The sequence below is a fragment of the Ctenopharyngodon idella genome, chromosome 2, assembly GCF_019924925.1.
Source record: "Ctenopharyngodon idella isolate HZGC_01 chromosome 2, HZGC01, whole genome shotgun sequence".
NCBI classification, from domain to species: domain Eukaryota; kingdom Metazoa; phylum Chordata; class Actinopteri; order Cypriniformes; family Xenocyprididae; genus Ctenopharyngodon; species Ctenopharyngodon idella.
The window spans coordinates 29,446,576-29,469,840 of NC_067221.1; the positions used below are offsets into that span (position 1 = coordinate 29,446,576).

Genomic DNA, 23,265 nt, shown 5'->3' on the forward strand with positions numbered 1-23,265 from the left:
AAGTTGCAATCGTGAAAAAAGTCAGAAATGCAAGAAAAAACTCAGAATTGTGGGAAATAAAGTCACAATGGCCCTTTTTATTTTTTTATTCCATGTGGGAAACAAGCTTCCATATTGTTCTCATCCGACAGTGTCAGTGCAGTTGATGGATAATATTTCTGAATATTAGGAGTGGTTTAAACCCCGTTCAGCGAGTGTTTCGGATGTTCTCACCGCCCTCCGGCGTCTCGAAGCGCTGCGTGGCGCTGGCGGGTCCTTCCCCGCGGCCGTTGAACGCCGTCACGTGCAGACTGTAGATGCTGTACGGGTGCAGGTTGGGAAGCTTCCCGCTGGTTCTGCTGGGGCCGAAGCTCTCGGTCCTCTGTTCACCGTGATGAGAGTTGTGTCGGTGTAAACTCCGCTCGCGCCGGTAATGAACCTGCACACGGGCAAAGAGTTTCTACCTGCTCTCCATTATCATCTGCTCACATATCCCAGCATGCATTACTCTAAGATCAAACTACTGAAATCTAATAAACATATATTCAACAAGGAGCAAAAACACAAAGCTGTAAAGGAACAGAAAACGCTGGATTTACACAACGAGAAACAGAATGCGGTACAATAATAATTTTATCTCCATTATCTTGTTTTCATAATCATTTGAGGTCTTCGGTGAGTTGGTCATGTGTTCAGGTCACATGATGATGAGAGCTGTACCTTATAGCCCTGCAGTCGCCCTCGCACCGATCGGAGAGGAACGTCTTCCCAGTGCACCTCCGCCAGCGAGCTGTTCAACACCACCACCTGCACGTGATCCGGAGCCGCCGAGGGAACTGCACAAGGCATTCTGGGAGTTAGCAGCGTTCCGCTAAACGAGTGTTAAAGTGTGAACTGCTGAAGGCGTGTGACTCACAGTCCTCTCCGGAGTATCCGATCACAGCGACGGGTTTGGGTCCGTGACCATAATCGTTCTGCGCTTGCACCATCACCTCGTACGGCACAAACGTGGGCGTCCCCGATACCACGAACTTAGAGACGTTGGCCACGCTGACAGACGTCCAGTCCTCCTCCACGTCCTGCTGACGCCACATGACCTTATAGAGCAGGCCGGGACCGTTGGCCTGGAGGCCCGTCAGCGGCTGCGGAGCAGAAACATGAGTTTACTTGCGTACGGTAGAGCGGATTATACTGTATGTGGGATCTATGATAGTGATGCAGAAAACAGACGGAATCACGGAATCCACTGATAAAAATTTACAGTAAAACATGGAATGTCATGGAATTTGGCAAATGTTCTAGTTGACATCAAACATCACACTGTATAAACATGATCATTACGTGTTTATTAATGATCAGCGTCTCACCTTCCACGTGATGACCAGGTTATTGTGTTCCGTGCCATGACCTTTGACCTCATAGGGGTTCTCGTCCGGAGCTGCGGAGAAGTGGCGTTAGAAGCGTTGAATCAGTCACATGCGTGTGTGTGTGTGTGTGTGTGTGTGTGTGTGTGTTTGAGCATCTTGTACCTGCGGGGTTGGTCCTGTACTGGCGCGAGGGCATGCTGGGACGGCTGTAGCCCACGTCATTGAGCGCCAGCACTCTGAAGCTGTAGTGGACGTACGGAGAGAGCTTGAGATGAGCCGTGGTCTTCGTCCCAGGAACCTCCGTGAGGTTGTGCCACACGCCGCTCTGATGGAGACCGTCTTCATACTGGATCAGGAACTCTAGATTCATCAACACACACACACACAGTGAGTGATCCATCACACACACATACACACACACATCTGAATGATGAGCACAGGTGTGTGAGGCTGTCGTACTCTTGATGGCGCTGTTGTGCTCGTCTCCAGGTGTCCAGGTGAGCTGAACGCTCCTCGCGCCCGGATCCGTCAGCTCCAGATCGGTGGGAGCGTCGGGCTGCCCTGAAGAGTCAAACAGACCCATCAGTTCATCATAACTCACACCATCAGATGAACACATGCTACACGAGACCACATGATCAGAACATTCACATGAGGACACATGCACTTCAGAAACCAATGACTCCATCTGAAAAATAAACAGGCGATTCTAAAGCAAAATAAGGCATTAAATCATATCACAGATACATGTGTGATTACAGCATGCTGCATGAACCTCGTCACACACACACACAAGCCCTCAGGCATTATGGGATGTGATGCAGTACAGTGTGTGTTTACCGTTGGGCGGAGCCTCTGAGTGGGCGGGGTCAGAGAGTGAGGAAGAAGTGTGTTAGTGTACAGACAGACTCACACTAGTCACCCTCGTATCTGCAGGAGAGCGTCACGTGACTCAAACAACAGGACACTCACCGACCACAGTGAGCCGAGCGCTGGCCGAGTCCTGGTCCAGCGAGGTGTTCACGACACATGTGTATGTTCCCGCGTCGCTCTCCGTCACGTCTGTGATGGTCAGACTGTCCGAGTCCACTCTAAACCTGTGATCAGACACACACACACGACTCAATATAAGGTATATTTGATGTTTTTATGATGTTTTTGGGCGGTGAACCTCAAACGCACCTCTCGTCGTCAGGCAGCTCGCCGCCGTCTTTGAGCCATGTGGTGCTGGGCACGAGGGACGGGTCGTGCTTGACTTTACACTCGAACAGCACGTCCCGGTTCCTGTGGACCACCCTGTAGTCCGGCGGCTGCAGGATCCGCGTGGGCTCTGGAGGGAGAGACGCTGCCGGTGAGAAACATCCTCTCCGCTCACACACACAAGCTGCTGTGGTTACCAAGGCGTTGCTATGAGGTGCACAGGATATTCCTGGGTGTTGCTAGGCAGTTGGTGAAGAGCATTTGTAATCATCTCTGCTTCCTCCAGACATTCTGATCTGTGAAATGACCCTGATAACGCTGGAGGAGAAGCTCAGAGAAACTCACCGTTAATGAAGCCCAAGCTTTCCTAATGCTCTTCATATCCTGTTGTGCTCTTCAGAGAGGCACTTAACGGCCGTTTGAAAAGTGAAAAACATGCAAGCTAAGGCCTGGAGCCTCCAAACTTGATGCATGATGGGATACCTGGAGCCATCAAGACCAATATCCATGTCTGTTCATTTTAAAAGTGCAGCACGAACACGCAGTAAAACACTCGATATTGTGATGGGTTCTCTGGTTTAGATGGAGTTATTTAGACCCGGGGTTTTCAATCTTTTATAAAATATGTATTATTTCATTTTAATTAATTGAATATTTATTTTTTTAAGATTAATTGTTTTGTGTTTTTTGCCTTTATAATGACAGAACAGTAAGTGAAGTTGGAGAGAGAGAGAGAGAGAGAGAGAGAGAAATGTCCATGAGCCAGGACTCGAACTCGGGACACCCAAATCACAACTGCGCTATATGTCGGTGCTGCCCACAAGGCTATTGTGCTGACTTATTTAAATAGATTTTTACTTTATTTAGTTTAATTTTAAATTTATTTTTCTCAAAATTTTCCCATAGATCCCACTTTGAAAAGCCCTGATTCAGGAGAATGAACTGATAAACTGAATCTCTGACCTTTGACCTCCAGGTAGACATGGTTCTCCGAGATGCCGAGGTTGTTCCTGGCGACGCAGGTGTATTTCCCGCTGTTTACAGCTTGAGACACGTGGATCTCCAGCGTTCCGTTCTTATGGAACACGTAGGGATCTCCGTCCAACATGCTGGAGCGGCTGTCCTTAAACCTGCTCAAGCACAGAGAATGATTCATATATTCATCATACACTCACTACAGCCCATCCAAAACAAGCTGTCCAGATTTAAAGCAGCGGAGAAAACCACAATGCGAGAACGAGAGAGGACCCACAATGCACTGCAGCAGAATCAGTTCTCTAATGAAGCCCAATTAAAATGAGACGAGTGTGAGTGTGTTTCATTACGGTTTGGTCTGCAGTGTTTATCAGCTTTAAGTATCTCACCATGTGATGGCCGGGACGGGTGAGCCGAAGGACAGACACTCCAGCAGCGCGGGTTTGTTCATAATGACCTGATAGACTTTATTAGGGGGCGTCAGAACTCTGGGCGGCTCCGCTGGAACACAAACACCGTCACATGATCATCACCTCCTCTTACATCATCAAGCAGTGTGTGTGTGATGTTCTGACGCTCACCCAGCACGTTGACGAAGGCGTTGGCCAGCAGGTATCCGTACTCGTTGGAGGCGTTACACTGGTAAACGGCGCTGGAGCCCGTCTGGACCTCGGAGAAGATGATGGTGTCGTCCTCCACCTTCCTGCTGGGGTCTTTAGGAGCGTCTGTCAACAACAACACAGCGTCAGCTGACCGTCTCACACAGACAGAAGCTCAGCTCACACGGACACTCACCCTCGATCGGCAGGCCGTTCATGGACCAGCGGATGCTGGGTTTGGGGTGTCCTCGGGCCCGGCAGGTGATGACGCCCGTCTCCAGCGGAGCCAGAACCAGATTCCTGGGAGCGCTGATCCAGTACGGAGCCGCTGCCGATCAAGACAACAGAGTTTAGAAGACATTCACACAAACTTCTGAAACTCTGGACAAATCCAGCTTCACACTGATTTACTACAAACATCAGACCCAAGAGATTTAAATACTGGATTAAATATTGTTCTTTTTGAAACATTAAGTGATTTAAATATTAGATTAAATATTAGTCTTTAATGATCAGTTCTGTTGTAAGTGAGAGTAAAAATTCTCAGAAAGCATCAATGAAGAGACAATCACTTGATGACTTGAGTGGTGTGCTGAGAAATGTAGGGTGTGTCTTTACTTTAGCTAGTAACATCTCAGATATCCTCCATCATGACAGAAGCTGTTTTCACCTTTAACGGAGACTGTGATGGTGTGGTGAACAGAGCCGAGCCGGTTCCTGGCGGTGCAGCGATATTCTCCAGCGTCGGCCTCCGACACCTCCGTGATCTGCAGAGTCTTATTGAAGTTCAGGAAGGAAGCTCTGTGACTGGGAATCTCACCGCTGAGCTTCGTCCATGAGACCACAGGAGTGGGACTGAACGGGAACATCAGAACATCACATGATTCCCCAAAAACAACACTTCAGTTACTGAATCAGAGGAGCGAATCTGAACTCACAGGCCGTCTGCGATGCACTCCAGCTCCAGAACCTCTCCTCTCAGAGCCATCTTAGAGCTGAGCGACCCGCTGGGAACCATGAAGGAGGGCGGACGCTCGCCGACGGGTTTATCTGAAAGCAAACACTCCCAGTGAGATCCTGTCGCAAACATTACTCATGTGAACAGAAGATGAAGATGAAGAGAGGTTAGACGAGTTCAGAGACAGAAAGAGACGACGAGGAACGATCTAGGACTCAAACACAGACAGAGAGACTTTGATACAGGATCATTGTGTCTGAAGCAGAAGATCTGTTAGTCAATTAACAGGGCTTTAATTCTGGAGTGAGGGAGTACAGCTGAGGTTAGAGTTCACTGGGTGTTGTTGGTTAAATGAGAGTCACTAGGGGGCGCCGTCACTCACCACTAAACAAATCAGTGTCATTGAAATAATCTGCCATTGTGTCATTGAGTGAATCCACTGAAACACAACAAAACAACAACACAAATCAAACATGCAAACAATCAACCGACCGCAGGAATATGACTGAGATTTCTGATGGCGTTCCGCTCAAGAGCTTCATTGTGCTGCTCAGAGAGTGGACAGTGCATTAAAGTGATGAATGGACGCTCGGGGGTTTTATTGACGCTCAAACCAACACAATCGCGCTCATTCAGAGGCACATAACTACGGGAAGCGTCCTCCCACAGATCTGACACTCACTGTCGATGACGTGGACGGTGATGGGCTGCTTCTGCTGGATGGTCTGCGTGTGCGGGAAGCGGGCGTAGCAGATGTAGTTGTTCCTGGAATCCTCCATCAGGACGTTGGAGAAGTACAGGTCTCCGTTCAGACCCTGAGACACTCGCCGGCTCTGCGGCAGACGCTGGAAATCTGTACAGACACACACAGAAGTTATTAAAGGGAAGTTACGCTCGTCTTTTCTTCTCTATAAACGCTTCTCAAACAAGAACAAATGTAGGGCGGGGCTTGATTTTGTCTGTGGGGAACTGACTGGACGGTTGTGGTTTGCTATTGGTGGATCTCATGTGAGTGACAGGTTGCCCTGCCTTCGTCACTTTAATGAGGACACTTACTGTTGTCCATCCAGAAGACAATGGGCGGCGGGAGGCCGGCGGGGGGACGGCAGTGCAGGATTAAAGACTGTCCCTCCTGCGCTACGATCGGACTGAATCTCTCTTTAGACCACAGAGGAGATCCTGCGGGAAGAGGAAGAAGCCGTGATCACATGACTCAACACAGGCGTGCACGTGACTGTCACCGGAGTTCAGGAAAGAGATCTAAACACGGATTCTCTACGAGGTCAGTCTGCAGGATTGGGCCGCCGCATGCATTACAGTCAAACATTCCCATTTACCTCCGAGGATCAGATCTCTGATGACGCTGAAAATGTCTTACGACACAAAACAACGAGAGTGAGAGGGTTAAACGAGAAATGTGAGAGATGAGAAAGCTGCGATGTGATTGGCCGAGAGCTGACGTACTGGACTGGCGGATGACGATGTTGTTGGAGACGGCGGTGCCGAGCTCGTTGTGGGCGGTGCACTGATACACGCCCTCGTAGGCGTCGGCCTTCTCTCCTCCGCTGATGTCAATCACCAGCGTTCCTGAATGAGGCTTCATGGTGACTTTGGGATCTTTGTCGATGTCAAAGTGCGTCCCGTTCCTGGTCCAGGAGAAGCTGTGGGTGATCAGAACAAGGTTTCAACACGTCTAAAACTTTTCCAAACATCAGTCGCTGTGTGTCGTTACTGACACAGCCAATCAGCACGTCAGGTTAAACATGCAGCTGTGTGTGTAGTCAGCTGTTACCTGGACATTCAAATCAATCAAAACTTAGTCATATTTTAGTCATATTCAGTCATGCTGCATGATGGTTGAACTGATAATCATGAATATTTAGCTTAAAATTATCTTTGTGATTAATGATCAGCATTGTATGAGAGCATATTTCTGCCACATAAGAAAAAAAAAATCATGTTTCATAAATCTAATTATGACATAAAAATCATAATAAAGACAAAGTCAATTATAATTTAAAATTAAGTTAAGTCATAATTATGAGATTAAAGTTGAAATAATGACTCTGTCATAATTCTTGTCATAATTAAAACTTTTTAATATCATAATTCTGACTTACCATGCTATAATTTTGACATAATTATAACTTTAATTCATAAATTCAACTTTTTTTGTCATAATTATAACTTTTTTAATGTCATTATTTTGAATTTATCATTATTATGACTTTGATGTCATAATTCTTTTTTTTTTTTGTCATAATTGACTTTTTAATGTCATAATTTTTTGTCAATTGTATCTTTTTAATGTCATTTTGACTTAATATGTCAATATCGACTTTTTTGTCAACTTTTTAATTTTTTTTTGTCATAATTACTTTTTAATGTCATAATTTTGAATTTGTCATTACGACTGTCACAATTTTTATTTTTTGTCATTATGATGACTTTGTATTGTCATAATTTTGAATTTTTCTCATTATTATGACTGTTTAATGTCATAATTTTTTATTTTTTCATTGACTTTTTATTGTCATAATTACAACTTTTTGTCATATTTTCAACTTTTCATCATAAATAAGTCATAAATATCATAATAATTATTACGTCTTCAATATCAATGCTGTCAAATGAGAAATTTCTTTTTTCATTTCCTCTGAATTATGGCAAATTAAAAGAAAAGTCAACTCATACATGTGGCCTAGTTTCCTGATTTATTACATTTATCATATATAAATTAATACCTAATTGATAATAACTAATAAGACCCATAAATAATAATTCCAATAATTCAACATTTCTATGTATGCTGTAGAGGCTTGGATGAAAATAGAGACTAAATTTAGTCTTGTCTTTTCATCTGCAGTATTTCATGTTAATACAGTCACAGTTGGTGTTGAGTGGCGCTGGTGTTGGTCACAGTGTTTTATTAAATGAAGTGTGTTCGTGAGCAGGGCGTCCGTCTCTCACCCGGGGTGCGGCTTCCCTTTGGCCTCGCAGTGGATGACGATGTTCTCTCGCGGGTCTACGATGTATTCCTTCGGCGACTGATGGGTGATTGTGGGTGGCTGTGGCACTGCGGGTCACATGACACGGGTAAGTTTAGACACAGCCAATCAGAGAACACACACACACACAGCAGCACGCAGGATCTGTCGACATGCAAAACAAGATGAAACGCACATAAATCTACGGCATCACATGCACTCCAACGCTCTTCTTTCATTTATGTAAATCAGTGCTGTGTATTAACGAGTCTGTCAACTTTAATCTATAGAAAAACCAATAAAGCAGCAGTCATGCCGCACAAACAGCATGCAAACACTGCAACACGGCAATAAAACAATATCATAATCATAAACAAATGACAATAAAAGCTCAATTCACAGCAAACTGACTAACAGCGTCCTTCAGAAAGCACTAGAGCAGCAGACGAGGAGAAACTTACATCCTTCCAGGAGTTTAGCTTCAAGAGAATCACACACACACACACACGTGAGAGAGAGCGTCAGAACATGATCAGAGATATCTCATTATCACACACACATTACTGACGGAAGAGGGACTTTTATTTTGACAGTGAGCCGGAGCTCCATTAGTTTAACTGCTCTGTCTTATACATTATTGAACACAACTGATGAACAAAGAAAGAATATATGTTTTGATGAAGTCTCAGATGTTTAATGAAGTCAGATGTTTCTCCTCTAACTCCACTGAAGAACTAAAAACAGACCTGAATGAGTCAGCTGTAGATTCAAAAGATAATTAATATACAGTAATATTGAGTAATATTATCCATCTGACTGCACTGAAAACTAACTTGAATTGACTTAATATTATCTTCAGTCATTTCTCTTCTCCAGTAAATGTCTCTGTGCTGGAGAACAAGACAGAAGCACTGAGGAGGAACATCATGTGTGATTGGACAGTCAGAATGAGAGATGGTGGACCGGACTGCGGTCAGCAGAACTCCTTCTGTCCCGTCAGCACATACACTAACACACACACTCACATACGCTCTCACACACACACACACAGACACACACTCTTAGCTCTGTGAAGAATCATTGAGCGTGAATGAGGAATATATCATGTGATATATACGTACGGTCCAGAGGAACCTCCAGCGCCGTGATCACGTGACCCAGGAGCAGCAGCACCAATGGGCCGTTCCTCGGCCTGTCCATCACGGCCGTGTGACCAATGAGCCGCCTCTGCAGTGAGTTTAGTGGATCAGGACAGCTCTGACAGACAGAGACAGACAGATGGAGTCACTGACAGGATCATCTCATACAGACAAACAGCTCCGACTCAAACACACACACACACACACACACACACACACACAGTAAAATTTCAAATGAAAACAAATAAAAGATTTTAATCAAATGTTTGAACACATCTGTGATGACCAAACCTGCTCAAATGTTCAAAAGCGAACAAATAAAACATTAGAAAACTCTGAATACCAATGAATCAAATGAATCAATCATAGGAATCAAATGTTTGAACACATCTGTGATGACCAAAAATGTTCAAAAATTAAAATGAAAACAAAACATGAAAAAAAGAAATTAGAATACAAATGAATCAAATGTTTGCAGCAGCTGAACAAGTTCCAAAATTCAAAAGAAAACAATCAAAAGATTTAAAAACCCTCAAAACACTGGAAATGTAAAGTACAAATGAATCAAATGAGTCAATCATATGAATCAACTGTTTGGGATGACCGAACAAGTTCCAAAATTCAAACGAAAACAAATAAAAGATTTGAATCTAATGTTTGAACACGTCTGTGATGAGTATGAAACAAATAAAAGATTAAAAACACTGATGATGCCTCAAAATGATGGAAATTTAGGAGTTAATCAAACACATCTGATGCCCAGCAATGCTCTACAATTTGAATCCCATTCGATGTCACCTATAAAGCAGACTAGGTCTGTGTGTCTGTCTGTGTGTGTGTGTGTGTGTGTGTGTGTGTGTGTGTGTGTGTGTGTGTGTGTGTGTGTGTGTGTGTGTAGTGTGTGTGTGTGTGTGTGTGTGTGTGTGTGTGTGTGTAAATCTCATGAATGGAGTCCAAGGTCACGTAAAGCGCTGCAGACGGCCATAAATCATGCGACTCGTGAACAGAGAGAGGCCGGTGACTGATCTCACACACTGAAGCACTGAATACAGCGTGTGTGTGAACATCACTGCAGATTGTGTGTGTCAGGAACACTGATAAAGGCCTCGAGCAGAGCAACACATGATGGTAATCAGGTTAATTAAACAGCGAACAGCTCGTTAGATCTGAAACGTCATGTGACTCAGAAAACATCATGCAGCTGCAGGAGTGTGATGTGGTTCATATCAGTCTATCGAGTCCTTCAATAGAGGAAATACATCATCAGGACACTCATTTGATCTTTGAATGTGTTCATAATTACGGCAGTTATTACAGCCGCTCATAATCACTGCCATATTGACTAAAATCATAAACTTCAGTCAAACACATGGAGCTGAAACACGCAGAACACACACATCAAACATGAACGTGTTTTTGCTTTTAGTCACCATAAAGTCAGAACTGATTCTTATGTTCGGAATGTTCCAGTGTTTCTTATAAATGATTTATCATTATTGTGTTAAATTCATGTTGAATCAGAATATCTTCCCCGTCATCTCTTCTCTTCTCTGATGATGAGGGCGGGGCAACCTGTCACTCACATGAGATCCACCAATAGCAAACCACAACCATCCAATCAATTCCCCACAGACAAAATCAAGCCCCGCCCTACATTTGTTCTTGTTTGAGAAGCGTTTCACTCAGATATACGACACAATAGAGAAGATCTATGTTCATTTAACACACGTCCACATGGAAAAACAATGGAAAACTGTGTGTGTGTGAATGAAGCTGTTCATGACAGATATTCACACACTGACGGAGTTTATCTGTGAGTCAAACACACTGTAATATCCTCTTATTTCCAGCGTTTAATATCTTCATACGCATCAGAGTCTGAAGATTAAACCGCTCGTCTTATCAGTGACGACACAAAGACATTCCACCGCGGCTCCGGCATACGTTTCCCATAAGCCCCTCATTAGCTTTTATAATTGTAGAGGCGGTATGCGAATAATCAGGCTGTTTAACATATGAATCGTGGTCTGAATCCAGCCGTACGCTTTATAAAAACACCAGTTCACTTGTTAAAACATTCACTCGTTTGATGTGCGTCTGAGCGGTTGTGTTCAGAGACACGAGGTCAGAGAATCATCTGTTCTCCCTCTGAATTCAGTGTATTTTTCTGACCTCATTGGCAGATATTTGATCTTGTTTTAAGCACAAACACATGATAATTTTTCAGTCATTTCTCTTCTCCAGTAAACGTGTCTTGATTTAAGAATGTTTAGATGCTGGAAACACTGAGGAAGAACATCATCTGGTTGATGGTTCATATGGTCTCAGAAGGTAAAATAATATTTCTGTTCTCCATTAATGTGACAATGACAAGTTCTGATAATACGTGTGATTTCTATGTAAATCCCTACAGACGTCCATCTCGCTCCATCAAAGCGTGTAGAATTGGTTAAAGTTACTCTAGTGTTTCTGCTCTCTTCTGACTCAAGGACACTCGCTTTTGTCGTCCCGCTCATTTCTGTTGTTTTCCTCTGCGATGGAAAGCAAATGTTTACTCAGCGATTCATTCCCGTGAACTCCATTAACATTCCCCGTCTTTCTCACACTCATACGCACAAACACAATCCGCAGAATCTCTGGGATCCACTGAGATGCTAATTCCTGGCAGCGAGTTAAAGGAACGAGGCCTCGTTAGCATGCGGGGCGAAGCGAGCGCTCCACAGCATCTCTATAATGCTGAAAACACACACGCAACATGTGTTCACAGGTCTCAGATCAGTTTCATCAGATCACACCTTTCACATGCTGATGATGATGGTTCATTTGCATATGCAAATATCTGCAGCCAAGCTCGACACACACGGTTACTGTTAACGAGTTGTGAAGTCAGAATCAGTTTCCTGATTAGTGCGGTTGACCTTTTTAATAAGCGAGAAGGAAGCGAGACGAAGCCACATTCATCCGCTCTGATTCTCTTCCAGCATCAGCTCAGAAAACCACAATACAGTCCAATCAGAAGCAAATTAATGATATGATTTGGTTATAAACGTTCAAATGTTAAATGATGAGGATGTTTCAGAAACTGAACACACACACAGTATCGGTGTCTCACACTGAACAACAGTGCTTCACGGGCTGATGGGTAAAGTTAACCCAGTTCAGGCTGTGATTGTGATGCTAATGTGAGCGGCCCTTCGGCTCATTCAGCGCTGGCTTTCTACCATCATCTGTGATCAATAGTGGCTTTAGGATGTGCTGACCGTACGCTCGCCTGGCGCTTTCGCTCTATTGTCCGTGATCAGAGCTGTGGAAGCTTCTCCGTTCAGAGGACCACTGACTGAATCGACAGAAACACACACTGCATTTATACTGACTTTAAAGGGTTAGTTCAGCCAAAAATTAAATTTCTGTCATTAATTCCTCTCCCTCATGTCGTTCCACACCTGTAAGACCTTCGTTCATCTTCAGAACACAAATTAAGATATTTTTGATGAAATCCGACAGCAATATAATCAACACTTTCAAGGTCCAGAAAGGTACTAAAGACGTCGTTAAAACAGTCATGTGACTGCAGTGGTTCAACCTTAATGTTATGAAGAGACGAGAATACTTTTTGCGCGCAAAAACAAAACAAAAATAACAACTTTATTCAACAATCTCTTCTCTTCTGTGTCATTCTCATACGTTGTTTACATCCAGCGCTTCCAGTTTCTACGTCAGAACGCTGACTCATTATTGGCCGGCTCCTGCGTCAGCATCACATGATCAGCTTCGGCCAATACTGAGCCGGCATTCTGTCGTAAACACAGAAGCCTTCACTGCGTCACCTGCGTAAGGATAATGACAGGGAAGAGATTGTTGAATAAAGTGGTTATTTTTGTTTTGTTTTTGCGCACAAAAAGTATTCTCGTCTCTTCATAACATTAAGATTGAATCACTGCAGTCACATGACTGTTTTAACGATGTCTTTAGTACCTTTCTGGACCTTGAAAGTGTTGATTATATTGCTGTCTATGTCATAAACCTCTCGGATTTCATCAAAAATATCTTAATTTGTGTTCTGAAGATGAACGAAGGTTTTACGGGTGTGGAACGACATGAGGGGGAGTAATTAATGACAGAAATTTACATTTTTGGGGGAACTAACCCTTTAACCCGTTCACTGCCAGCGGGACACTTTATTGACCTTGTTTCTATCATATTTTAGTAATCATCATAAATTAGGTGTCATTCAAAAGCTTAAAGACTCAAAATTCATCCTTTCATCAGGCTCCTCCCCCTAGTGGGCGTGTCAGGTTTCATATTACAAAATTAACGCATATTGTTGGAAAGCTCTGAGACTCAAGGTTTCGTATTTGGCGACTGTTTTGTGATAGAAGTCATATTGTGACAAAAATGTATTAATTTGTGAGTGTCACCTGGTGGCTGTTGTTGGTAAAACAAAACCTCACAGGAACCTCAGTTTGTGAGATATCAACTTCAGATTTGGAACACAACAAAAAGGCTGTTTTATGGTTCCAAATTATTTTGTAAAATATATTTATTTTGTATAAAATATAAATGTTTGCTTTAAAGTAAACTTTTTTACACTTTCATTTTATGAATTGCTTTGACTTCTGCAATAGTCGATGTAAACAGATGTAAAAAATTAAACAAGTCGCATGACATCATGTGTAAAAGCCAGGTCAAAATAGACCCGCAGCGCTCAATGTGTTTCATTTTAATAGTTTATATCTCTTAAAGAATCTGTTAATAGTCCGACCTCATCCACAGCACTCATCACGTCTGTGAGAGTAACAGGTTAACAGTGAATGTGTGGCGTCTCTGCGTCACATGACCGTGAGCCGACAGCTTTATCCATCACATCACACTCTTATATAAAACAGAGAGACGCAGGTGTCCAGAGGACCAGAGACACGAGATCAAAGCGAGAAACAGCTTCACTCCTGACTGAAACACATTCATTAACATTAATTAATGCATTAACTAACATGAACTAATAACAAACTATATATTTTTACAGCATTTATTAATCATTGTTAATGTTAGAAAAAACAAATATAATTGCTCATGTTAGTTCACAGTGCACTAATGATGACAGATACAAGCTGATTTTAAAAATGCATATTGAAATGAACTAAGATTAGAAAGTGTTGTTCAGTGTTCACTAGTGTAGTTCACTAATAAAACCTCGTTGAGTGTTAAAATCAAATCAAACAGATGCAAATAGTTAATAATAAACTGTGCCATGATTCATTTTTCACCTACGATGTGGGACGTGATGATCTTAATCTGGCACACTATCTAGGGCAGATGAGTGAACTGGGACACAGACACAGTGACAAACTGCATATTTTTGCTCAGTTTCCTCCATATTCTCACTATATCAGACTATATGAGCCACAGATGTATCAAATATGATAGTCAAACAACACAATGCAGCTCTTATATTCTGTCTGTTCCATGTACTGTATGTCTGACATGTCAAACTCTAGAGGTTTGATCAGTACAGTAGCTCTTGACTGGCGTAGGCGCGGTGAACGTGTGAAAGCCTCTTCAGATGCTCAGACTCCACCTGCTCGTCTCAAAGGTTTCTCGAGGTGAGAAGCTCCCTCCCACTCAACAATCCCGGGATCAGGAATAAAGACGGCTCATTGTGTGTGTGTACGGACCCGTCCGGCTCGGACTCTATTGTGCCTTTAACACACACATCTGACACATGAATATTCGCTTTGTTTGACATTAAGAAAAGATATTTAACGCAAGGCTTGTACCTTCAGAGTCCAGCTGAAGTTTTGCTCAAATAAATGCAGCCTTGTTGAGCAGAAGAAACTTTAACAAATCTGAATTATTCCAAACGTTTAGTGTTTATGAATAGAGATATAGATGTATGGAGGGATTCTCTGGACTCTGAGCAGCTTTTCCCCTCATTCAAGCGCCGCAGGTGAATAGAAATCACTTCCCCTTCATTGCACACAAAAGCCACGACCCTCCGATCGACAGACTAAACCTCATTCAGAGTGTGAGAAAATCAGATGAGGGGGTCAGAGCCCGAAACACACGGCTCCCTCTCCAGCCTTCGACACACACTGCTGTCTTCACTTCATAAGAGACACGCTTGAAATATGAACCTGTTAACTGTGTTTTTACTTGAGCGGTTTAATTCATGAACGCACTGACATACGCCGCCTCTTCTCAACCTTTTCTGACCTGGAAGAGGTGCATAAACATCTCTAAAAAATCTAGATTTTAGTACGGGAAAAAAAATTTACACATGGATGGACTATTAAAATATCTTTTTTTTCAGATTTTTAATTGTTTCTTTAAGAGATATGAACTATTTAAATGAAATTATAACACATTGTGTGTTCAACTTTCTTAACGTGTAAAAAAGTTATAGAAGTTTAATTTTACTGAGCAAATGTACTGAACTAAACATTTTATACAAAATATATGTTTCACCAAATCATTTGGACTTTAAAATTGCTACAAAGCCGTATGTCTGTCCAAATTTGAAGTTGATATCACAAAAAGTGTTTTAAAGTACAGTTTCCAGCGTAACGCAGTGTCAAATTTTGTGTTTAAGCTTTCAAATTACACCTAATTTATGCTGATTACTGAAATATGTGAAAAAACTGTAAGATAAAAAGCGTCTCTTCAGCACTGTCATGATGCACTGCGCTGTGATTTATGAAGGTCGACAGAAGCACAGCGATTCAGATCAGTGAATCAGGTCACCCAGAATGCACTGCAGCGTCCAGCCGGACGGACATATTCAGTGTTTGAGATCGGACAAACAGCAGCATTCGCCCTCGTGGAGAACAAGTGCACTTAAAAAGAGTACTTATTACACAAATAATACACTTTGTGAAGTGTGAAGGGGATGTAATGTTTTCATGTTATTTGCAATTAAATGAATGTATTTGTTTTAATTTATATTAAATGCAATTAGATGAACTTTAGAGTGTTTTTGACCCACTTAAGTAGAACTTAATGTCATTATGTCATTTCATAATCATTATTAACCTTAAAAGTAAAACTGAATAACTCAGTACTGTTAAAATTATAATTAAGCACTTTACACACACACTTATATATTGAAATACACTACACATGCACATTGACTACAGTTAAGTGCACTTGTTTTTCCCTAGGGCTGCTCAGGTCACATGATCACACCTGCATGTGATGATGACGAGAGCAAACCAAACATCACAAACAGCACAACCGCTGCGTCCTGACACCCGAAACGAGACCGAACGACATCCCACAGTTCCTGAAATTAATCAAATCAACGACACACCCGACAGCCAATCAGAAGCCGCCTGACGTTTATGAATGATGTTAATGCCCAGCAGCACGTTATTGATCTCACAGAGACTACTGAGACACAAACACACATCTACAGCTCATTTATATGCTAATGAGTCATGCATATTCATGACGTCTGTCATAACAGTTTCAGCATGTGGCAGCAAAAAAACACTTCTGATACTTCTCTCTGTCTGCTTACACACACACACACACACACACACACAAATTTAACAGTGAATCCAATTTTTTTCAGTGCATTTAAAGCATCAAGTTACTCACACTCGTTCTGATACATTAGCACTAAAATGACTTGAAGGATCTCAATGTGATCATGTTTAAGTCATAAGCAGGATCTTCTTGAGAGACGCTGAAGAGTAAGAGCTTCTCAGACACACACACACACACACACACACAGTCAGTCAGATATAAGCGCATGTCTGTCAGACTGAAACGACACATGAACTCACCAGAGAAGATCTTCTAGTGTTCAGTCAGTGTGCAGATGAACCTGAAACACAAACACATGACATCACTGCTCAGATCATGAAGGAACGAGTGTGTGTGTGTGTGTGTTGAGTCTCAAGATCACAGAAGAGCTAGACTGTGCAGAAGATGCTGGAAAAGCAAACAATGTGCAGTTTTCCTGAAGCTTCACTGCTCATGAAGAGCCATCAAAACACACAAACATCAGAAGAACGAAGAGGATGGAAACTTCATCGCTAGGAGAACTGAAATCATCTCCAGCTCAGAAACACAAACCCTGATGAGTGAAAGTCTTTACCTTCAGCAGCAGCAGTGATGGTCCTTCAGCGCGTCACATACTGAAGCGTCCAGTGAGAGTGCAGCGGTCAGACGGTGTGTTCAGGAGCGAGCGAGAGTGTGTGAGTGTGTGAGAGAGAGAGCTCCAGCGTCCCGCCCCTCACCGCAGGATTAAATCAATCTATTGTCTTTGACTCAATGGAGGTTAAACATTTCCTGCCCTCGTGTGCAGCAGCACAATCCTCACTTTACTGCAGTTTGCTTTCGTGTGTGTGTTACTGTTATTCATTACTGAGATTCTGTAAACATCACAGGCTCCATTCCCAGGGAATGCATCAGAAGAGCCTTTAAACAGATTCTCAAAAACAACATCCAAACAAAAAGTAAACATGAGTGAGAAGATCAAGCGCCAAATGCATAAAAAAGTAAAATAAAGTGTGAAGAAAACCTATAGAAAAACCGCTTTGACACTCATTCAAACTGTTGATGACTTTAGGAAACGCCTCAGGACACAGCGGAGACTTCCCTTCCCATCAGCCCCTGCAGCAGATGTGTCATGAGTCCTGCTGATGATGGGAAAGTGTTTATTGCCGTCATTAGGAAAGTCTTTTGACGTCTCTTACACGGTTGCGGCCCGTGACAATGGAGGGCGATCTCTCTTTCAGAGCGCCTCTATTCTCCGCAATAAAGCCGCTCTTTTACAAAAGACCTCGACCTGAAACATGATCCGGCTCAAAGTGTTTCTTCATCACTTCAGACAATGAGCGAAAGCAGCGACTCCCAGAGACACTGGACCTGCTTCAATCACGAGACGTGTGACAGAATCACAGCGGATCTCGTTACTGATCTCAAACATTACGCATCAAATCATCCGAGCTGCTCCACACATATCTTACATCGGAGACAAAGTTGATACTTCAAAGGAACTGAGAATCTGTGTGTGAGTGTGTGTGTGTGTGTGTGTGTGTGTGTGTGTGTGTGTGTGTGTGAGAGTGTGTGAGTGTCTCTTTGGGGCACCATATTTCTCAGCATGAATGGAGCTGCTCTCTGATTGGCTGTCTAGATGCACAGGATTCTGGACGCTCTTAAGTGTGTCTCAAGTGCCCTACAGAGGGGCCCAAACCTGCCCCTCGGACCACCGCAGAAGGCTGTTTCTCTGTTGTCTGGGTGACACGGTTTACAAACACACAAACACGACTAATATCCATTAAAACAACATCATTCAGTGTGTGGACGGCAGCTGATTAGTGATTCCTCCACCGCGTCCAACAACAGTGACGCTCGTGATATACTGAACGCGTTTATTTGACACACACACACACACACACACAAGCTTTATTTCAAGTAACGTAAATGTTTTTGTGGTGTTAGCCCTGATTCAGAGTGAGATTGCCGTCACAGTGAGAATGTAGGTTAATTTAACAGGGAATTGGAGACTCTGAATCAATATGAAATGATTTTATCGGAGCGTCTTTACGATACGTGTGAGCTTTGGGTGGATAATGAACACGAGACGCCTCCATATTAAAACACACTCTGATAAAATGAAACACAATCCTGTGGGATTAAACTCTGCAGCTCAGGACACAAAACCAGGACAATGGTGCCCGTCTTAAGGGATATTTACAAGATTTACTGCCCAGATCTGATGGAAGGCAGGCTGAGGTCGGCCTGGCCCCTTTACACACACACACACACACACACACACACACACACAGAAGAATGAATGAATCAGACTGTTTCCATGGCTGTGAGACTTTAAATGAGATGGACACAGACAGAGCGTGTGAGATGTGCCGCCCACTGCCGCTTCACATTCAGGGCTATTATCACAACTACAACTAACAGCACTCCAAGGAAAATAAACATTAACTTGAATAAAATAAAATATAAAAATCCTAAACTTCTTTTATTTCAGCTATAGTTGCCAATACAACTTTTGTAAACATTAATAAAAAATAGTATTGTCACGGTAACTTGTTGCTAGCATATTTTAACACTTTACTTGCATGAATTAGCACATTGCTTGTATGTTTTAGTATGTTTCTAACATGTTTTCGCTCTTTGTTAGCATTTTTAACACATTGCTTGTATGTTTTAGCATGTTTCTAACATGTTTTAGCTCTTTGTTAACATGTTTACCACTTTGCTTGTATGTTTTAACATGTTTCTAGCAAGTTTAGGTTTGTTAGCATGTTTAAACACATTGCTTGTATGTTTTAGCATGTTGTTAGCATGTTTTAGCTCTTTGTTAGCATGTTTTAACATTGCTTGTATGTTTTAGTATGTTTCTGGCATGTTTTAGCTCTTTGTTAGCATGTTTTAACACATTGCTAGCATGAATTAGCATGTTTCTGGCATGTTTTAGCTCTTTGTTAGCATGCTTTAACATTTCTTGTATGTTTTAGTATGTTTCTAGCATGTTTTAGCTCTGTGTTAGCATGTTTACCACTTTGCTTGTATGTTTTAACATGTTTCTAGCAAGTTTAGGTTTGTTAGCATGTTTTAACACATTGCTAACATGTTTTAGCTCTTTGTTAGCATGTTTTAACACATTGCTAGCATGAATTAGCATGTTTCTGGCATGTTTTAGCTCTTTGTTAGCATGTTTTAACATTGCTTGTATGTTTTAGTATGTTTCTGGCATGTTTTAGCTCTTTGTTAGCATGTTTTAACACATTGCTAGCATGAATTAGCATGTTTCTGGCATGTTTTAGCTCTTTGTTAGCATGCTTTAACATTTCTTGTATGTTTTAGTATGTTTCTAGCATGTTTTAGCTCTTTGTTAGCATGTTTACCACTTTGCTTGTATGTTTTAACATGTTTCTAGCAAGTTTAGGTTTGTTAGCATGTTTTAACACATTGCTAACATGCTTTAGCTCTTTGTTAGCATGCTTTAACACATTGCTAGCATGAATTAGCATGTTACTGGTATGTTTTAACACAGTGGTAACATGTTTATCACATTTTTACAATGTTTTATCATGCTGCTAACATGAAATTGGATTTCAATATATTGGCTTTGTCAAGCCAACATAATTAAAATGAAAACGGAAAATATAAAAATAAAAACTATTTTAAAATGTTAGTATATTGATTATATCTCAGTCCAGCAAACCCCGTCACACACAGCGATGTATCTGCGCTGACGAACATCCGCTCCGCTCACAGGACTCAGTGATAATAATTAAAGGAGTGCGTTAATGAACGCAGATGCTGAGGTGAGACTCAGACAGAAGAGGCAGATCAAGGCGCAGGTTCACAGACTTTCATGTTCTGCTAATCAAACACGACTGCGCCTCAGAAACACTGCCAGATCGACTCACCAGCCAATAGTCATGAATATTCAAATGAGCAGCACAGTAATTATTTACATGTGTGCATCTGTCAGACATCAGTTCATTCATTACCTGTGAACCTGTTCTGATCACTGTCACACACACACACACACACACACACATCATCTCGTATCGTCTGTCATGAGGGTGGAACATCACATGACATCTGTACTGACATGAACACTGGTGTGAACACTGAATCTGAATCCGGCTGTAGCGACTCTTCCTCACAGATGAGCGAATGAATGAGTGAAGCGTGTTTTAATTACGAGAGCATCGGGTCTCAGTTAACGAACATGATTAGCGTTGTGAAACTGCTTTAGATCAGATTCACTGAGGCTGTCGGCAGTGCAGGAATGAGTTCATAATTTTTCCATTCTGTCTCTGTATATCGGTCCATTTTCTGTCTGTCATTGATTTTCTATATTTCTCTCTCTCACAGCAGATGTGTGGACGGATGGACGGATTCAGGGGTAAAAGCTTCACGTTATCGATCGGACCCCATTAGGCCCGAAGCGCTGGACTTTATGGGTCTCGAATAAAACACTTTCAGAATGTGGAGCAGGTCACAGTTCATGTGACGCTTAACCTGACAAACAATCCCATATCTGTGATGGATGACTATAAAGCAAAGCGAACCTCAACAAGACTAGCTAGTTTATGAGAAGAGAAAATAATGCGTCTGCATCTGCTCCGTCAGCACAGCCCACAGGCGCACTTCCTGCGCAAAAATCTGCATATTCATCGACAATCGCTGAGAGCTGAAATGAACAGTAGAGTTTATTATGCATGAATGTGTCTGACACCATCAACATGAAAAATGACTCATTGAGTTTAATGAAGAGCAGATGCAGATGCAGTGAACACACACGATGAACACACACCATCAGCTCACACTCAAGCATCTCACACGAGACCAAGTGTTCGCATTTAATTACACAAACAGCTGGAATTAAAAGTCATTCCTGAGTGACTCTGGATGTCGTACAGTAATATTACAAGAGCAAAAGCGAGTGAGTCATCTGAACTGGTTTTATGAATCACTGGTAATGATTCAGTGGGTCAACTGTGCAGATTTAATGAGTCATCTGAACTGGTTCAATGAGTTATCTGAAATGATTTAGTGAGTTATCTGATCTGACTCAGTGAGTCATTTGAAATGATTCAGTGAGTTATCTGATTTGATTCAGTGAGTCATTTGAACTGGTTCAATAAATCATCTAAAGGCCAATTCACACTTTATCGACAGACGCAGACCAATACTGACAGTCAACAGATTACACCACGTCACTTCTCAGACATTCTAATTCTGATTCAGCATGTTCAACTGGCGAGAATAATCTCCAACAGACTCCGAATCTGAACTGGTTCAATGAGTCATCTGAGGTGATTCAGCCCATGATTCCAACTGATGACTCCTGTGTTTTATAGAGTAATTCAGTTGGACTGATTCATTAACTAGAACCTCACCAACTGAGCGATTCATTGGTGGATTGAGCATCGCGCTGTGCTGCATGTCTAGTCACTGAGGACAGAGCAAACATTGTGAATATTATATTTAGCAGAGGCTCAGATTTCTGCTGCGAACGAGCGAATCAGAGCAGGTGAATCAAACAGAGTCACCACACAACAACCTCCATATGAAACACTACTAGCCCATCTCAAGCACACAGAATCATGGGAAACGCGGTCACTCTCACGCCCGTCATAAGAAGCTGAAGTGGACTCGTTCAGACGGCGACTCCTTCACTCATTAATTATCAGATTAGTTGGATCAACACAGACTAATCAGACTAAGCTCAAGAGCTGTTTACTCGAAGCACTACTCCAGAAAACAGGGTAAATTAACCAGATAGACAAACAGACATCGAGTCAAGAGCTGTTAACCCTGTCAGCCGGATTGAGTGGATGAGTGTTTGTTTAAGGCGTCGTGTGTCTGTGACCGGCAGCTGCCAGGAATCAATCCCATACGTACCATAAAAAATACAGTCCAGTTTATTCATGTGCTCAATTACTAAACGACTGTTTATGTGGTGAAATATTCCAGCACTGGACGTCTATCAGAACGAATCAGGAATGTTTCTCGGCACTCGTGTGAATAAAAGCCAAGAATCTGCTTCCTCTTTCTCGTCCAGCTCGACCAATCAGCAGGAGCCAATCGCAACGCCTGTCAGACTCCACCAATCAGCGGAGGACAGGAAGTACAATGCGGCCCACACAGCGTCAGTGGCTCTTTTCTCATGATAAACGCCCGTCATGTTCCCTCTTTTGTCACGTCTGGCTTCAGTGTCTGGTTTATGGCACGGTAAAAATGCATTGTGCCATTGAAGGCGAGACATTGACCGTGACATGAGCAGGAGGAGGTCCGTCGACCCCTGACCGGACGGACCCCACATTCTCTCTTCTGAACAATAGAGCCGAGACTCTGATCCCAGTGGGCCGAGCGGGCCGGTCAGCGTTACGGGCGTCTGGACGGCAGCCCGCGGCACTGCTCGCACTAGCTGAGAGTCAACAATACCTCCATTTACGCTCCGAACGCCAAGAATCCTTCACATTACTGTCAGCGGCGCTCCCATGAGTCCGTCTGGATCACAGCGACTCCTGCCGTTTATATCCAGGTGCAGGAGGTCAAGCCGGAGTCGTTGATTTA

General features: G+C 42.6%; 2 protein-coding genes across 22 annotated transcripts in view; one reads left to right on the top strand and one right to left on the bottom strand.

Moving 5' to 3' along the window:
- Positions 1-23,265, top strand: part of LOC127494164 (stonustoxin subunit beta-like) — a 231,044-nt gene that overhangs the window by 62,701 nt on the left and 145,078 nt on the right. The gene's annotated exons all lie outside the window — the stretch shown is intronic.
- Positions 1-23,265, bottom strand: part of nrcamb (neuronal cell adhesion molecule b) — a 46,318-nt gene that overhangs the window by 11,603 nt on the left and 11,450 nt on the right. For 2 of the 13 annotated variants that reach the window (XM_051859950.1, XM_051860017.1), the window contains exons 2-24: positions 16,986-17,026; positions 9,187-9,322; positions 8,527-8,544; positions 8,049-8,154; positions 6,543-6,739; positions 6,135-6,257; positions 5,761-5,931; positions 5,461-5,517; positions 5,059-5,170; positions 4,791-4,975; positions 4,317-4,448; positions 4,103-4,246; positions 3,911-4,022; positions 3,510-3,676; positions 2,529-2,676; positions 2,319-2,443; positions 2,187-2,201; positions 1,806-1,907; positions 1,509-1,706; positions 1,347-1,417; positions 896-1,121; positions 700-815; positions 214-418 (exon numbers count right to left, since the gene is read on the bottom strand). In XM_051859950.1, coding sequence (XP_051715910.1) covers positions 214-418; positions 700-815; positions 896-1,121; positions 1,347-1,417; positions 1,509-1,706; positions 1,806-1,907; positions 2,187-2,201; positions 2,319-2,443; positions 2,529-2,676; positions 3,510-3,676; positions 3,911-4,022; positions 4,103-4,246; positions 4,317-4,448; positions 4,791-4,975; positions 5,059-5,170; positions 5,461-5,517; positions 5,761-5,931; positions 6,135-6,257; positions 6,543-6,739; positions 8,049-8,154; positions 8,527-8,544; positions 9,187-9,265 — 2,809 coding nt within the window. In that variant the 5' untranslated portion in view covers positions 9,266-9,322; positions 16,986-17,026. Of the gene's footprint in view, positions 1-213; positions 419-699; positions 816-895; positions 1,122-1,346; positions 1,418-1,508; positions 1,707-1,805; positions 1,908-2,186; positions 2,202-2,318; positions 2,444-2,528; positions 2,677-3,509; positions 3,677-3,910; positions 4,023-4,102; positions 4,247-4,316; positions 4,449-4,790; positions 4,976-5,058; positions 5,171-5,460; positions 5,518-5,760; positions 5,932-6,134; positions 6,258-6,542; positions 6,740-8,048; positions 8,155-8,526; positions 8,545-9,186; positions 9,323-16,985; positions 17,027-17,299; positions 17,418-23,265 lie in introns of those variants that run through there. The other 11 variants (XM_051859976.1, XM_051860023.1, XM_051860008.1 and 8 more) reach the window with 8 other exon arrangements.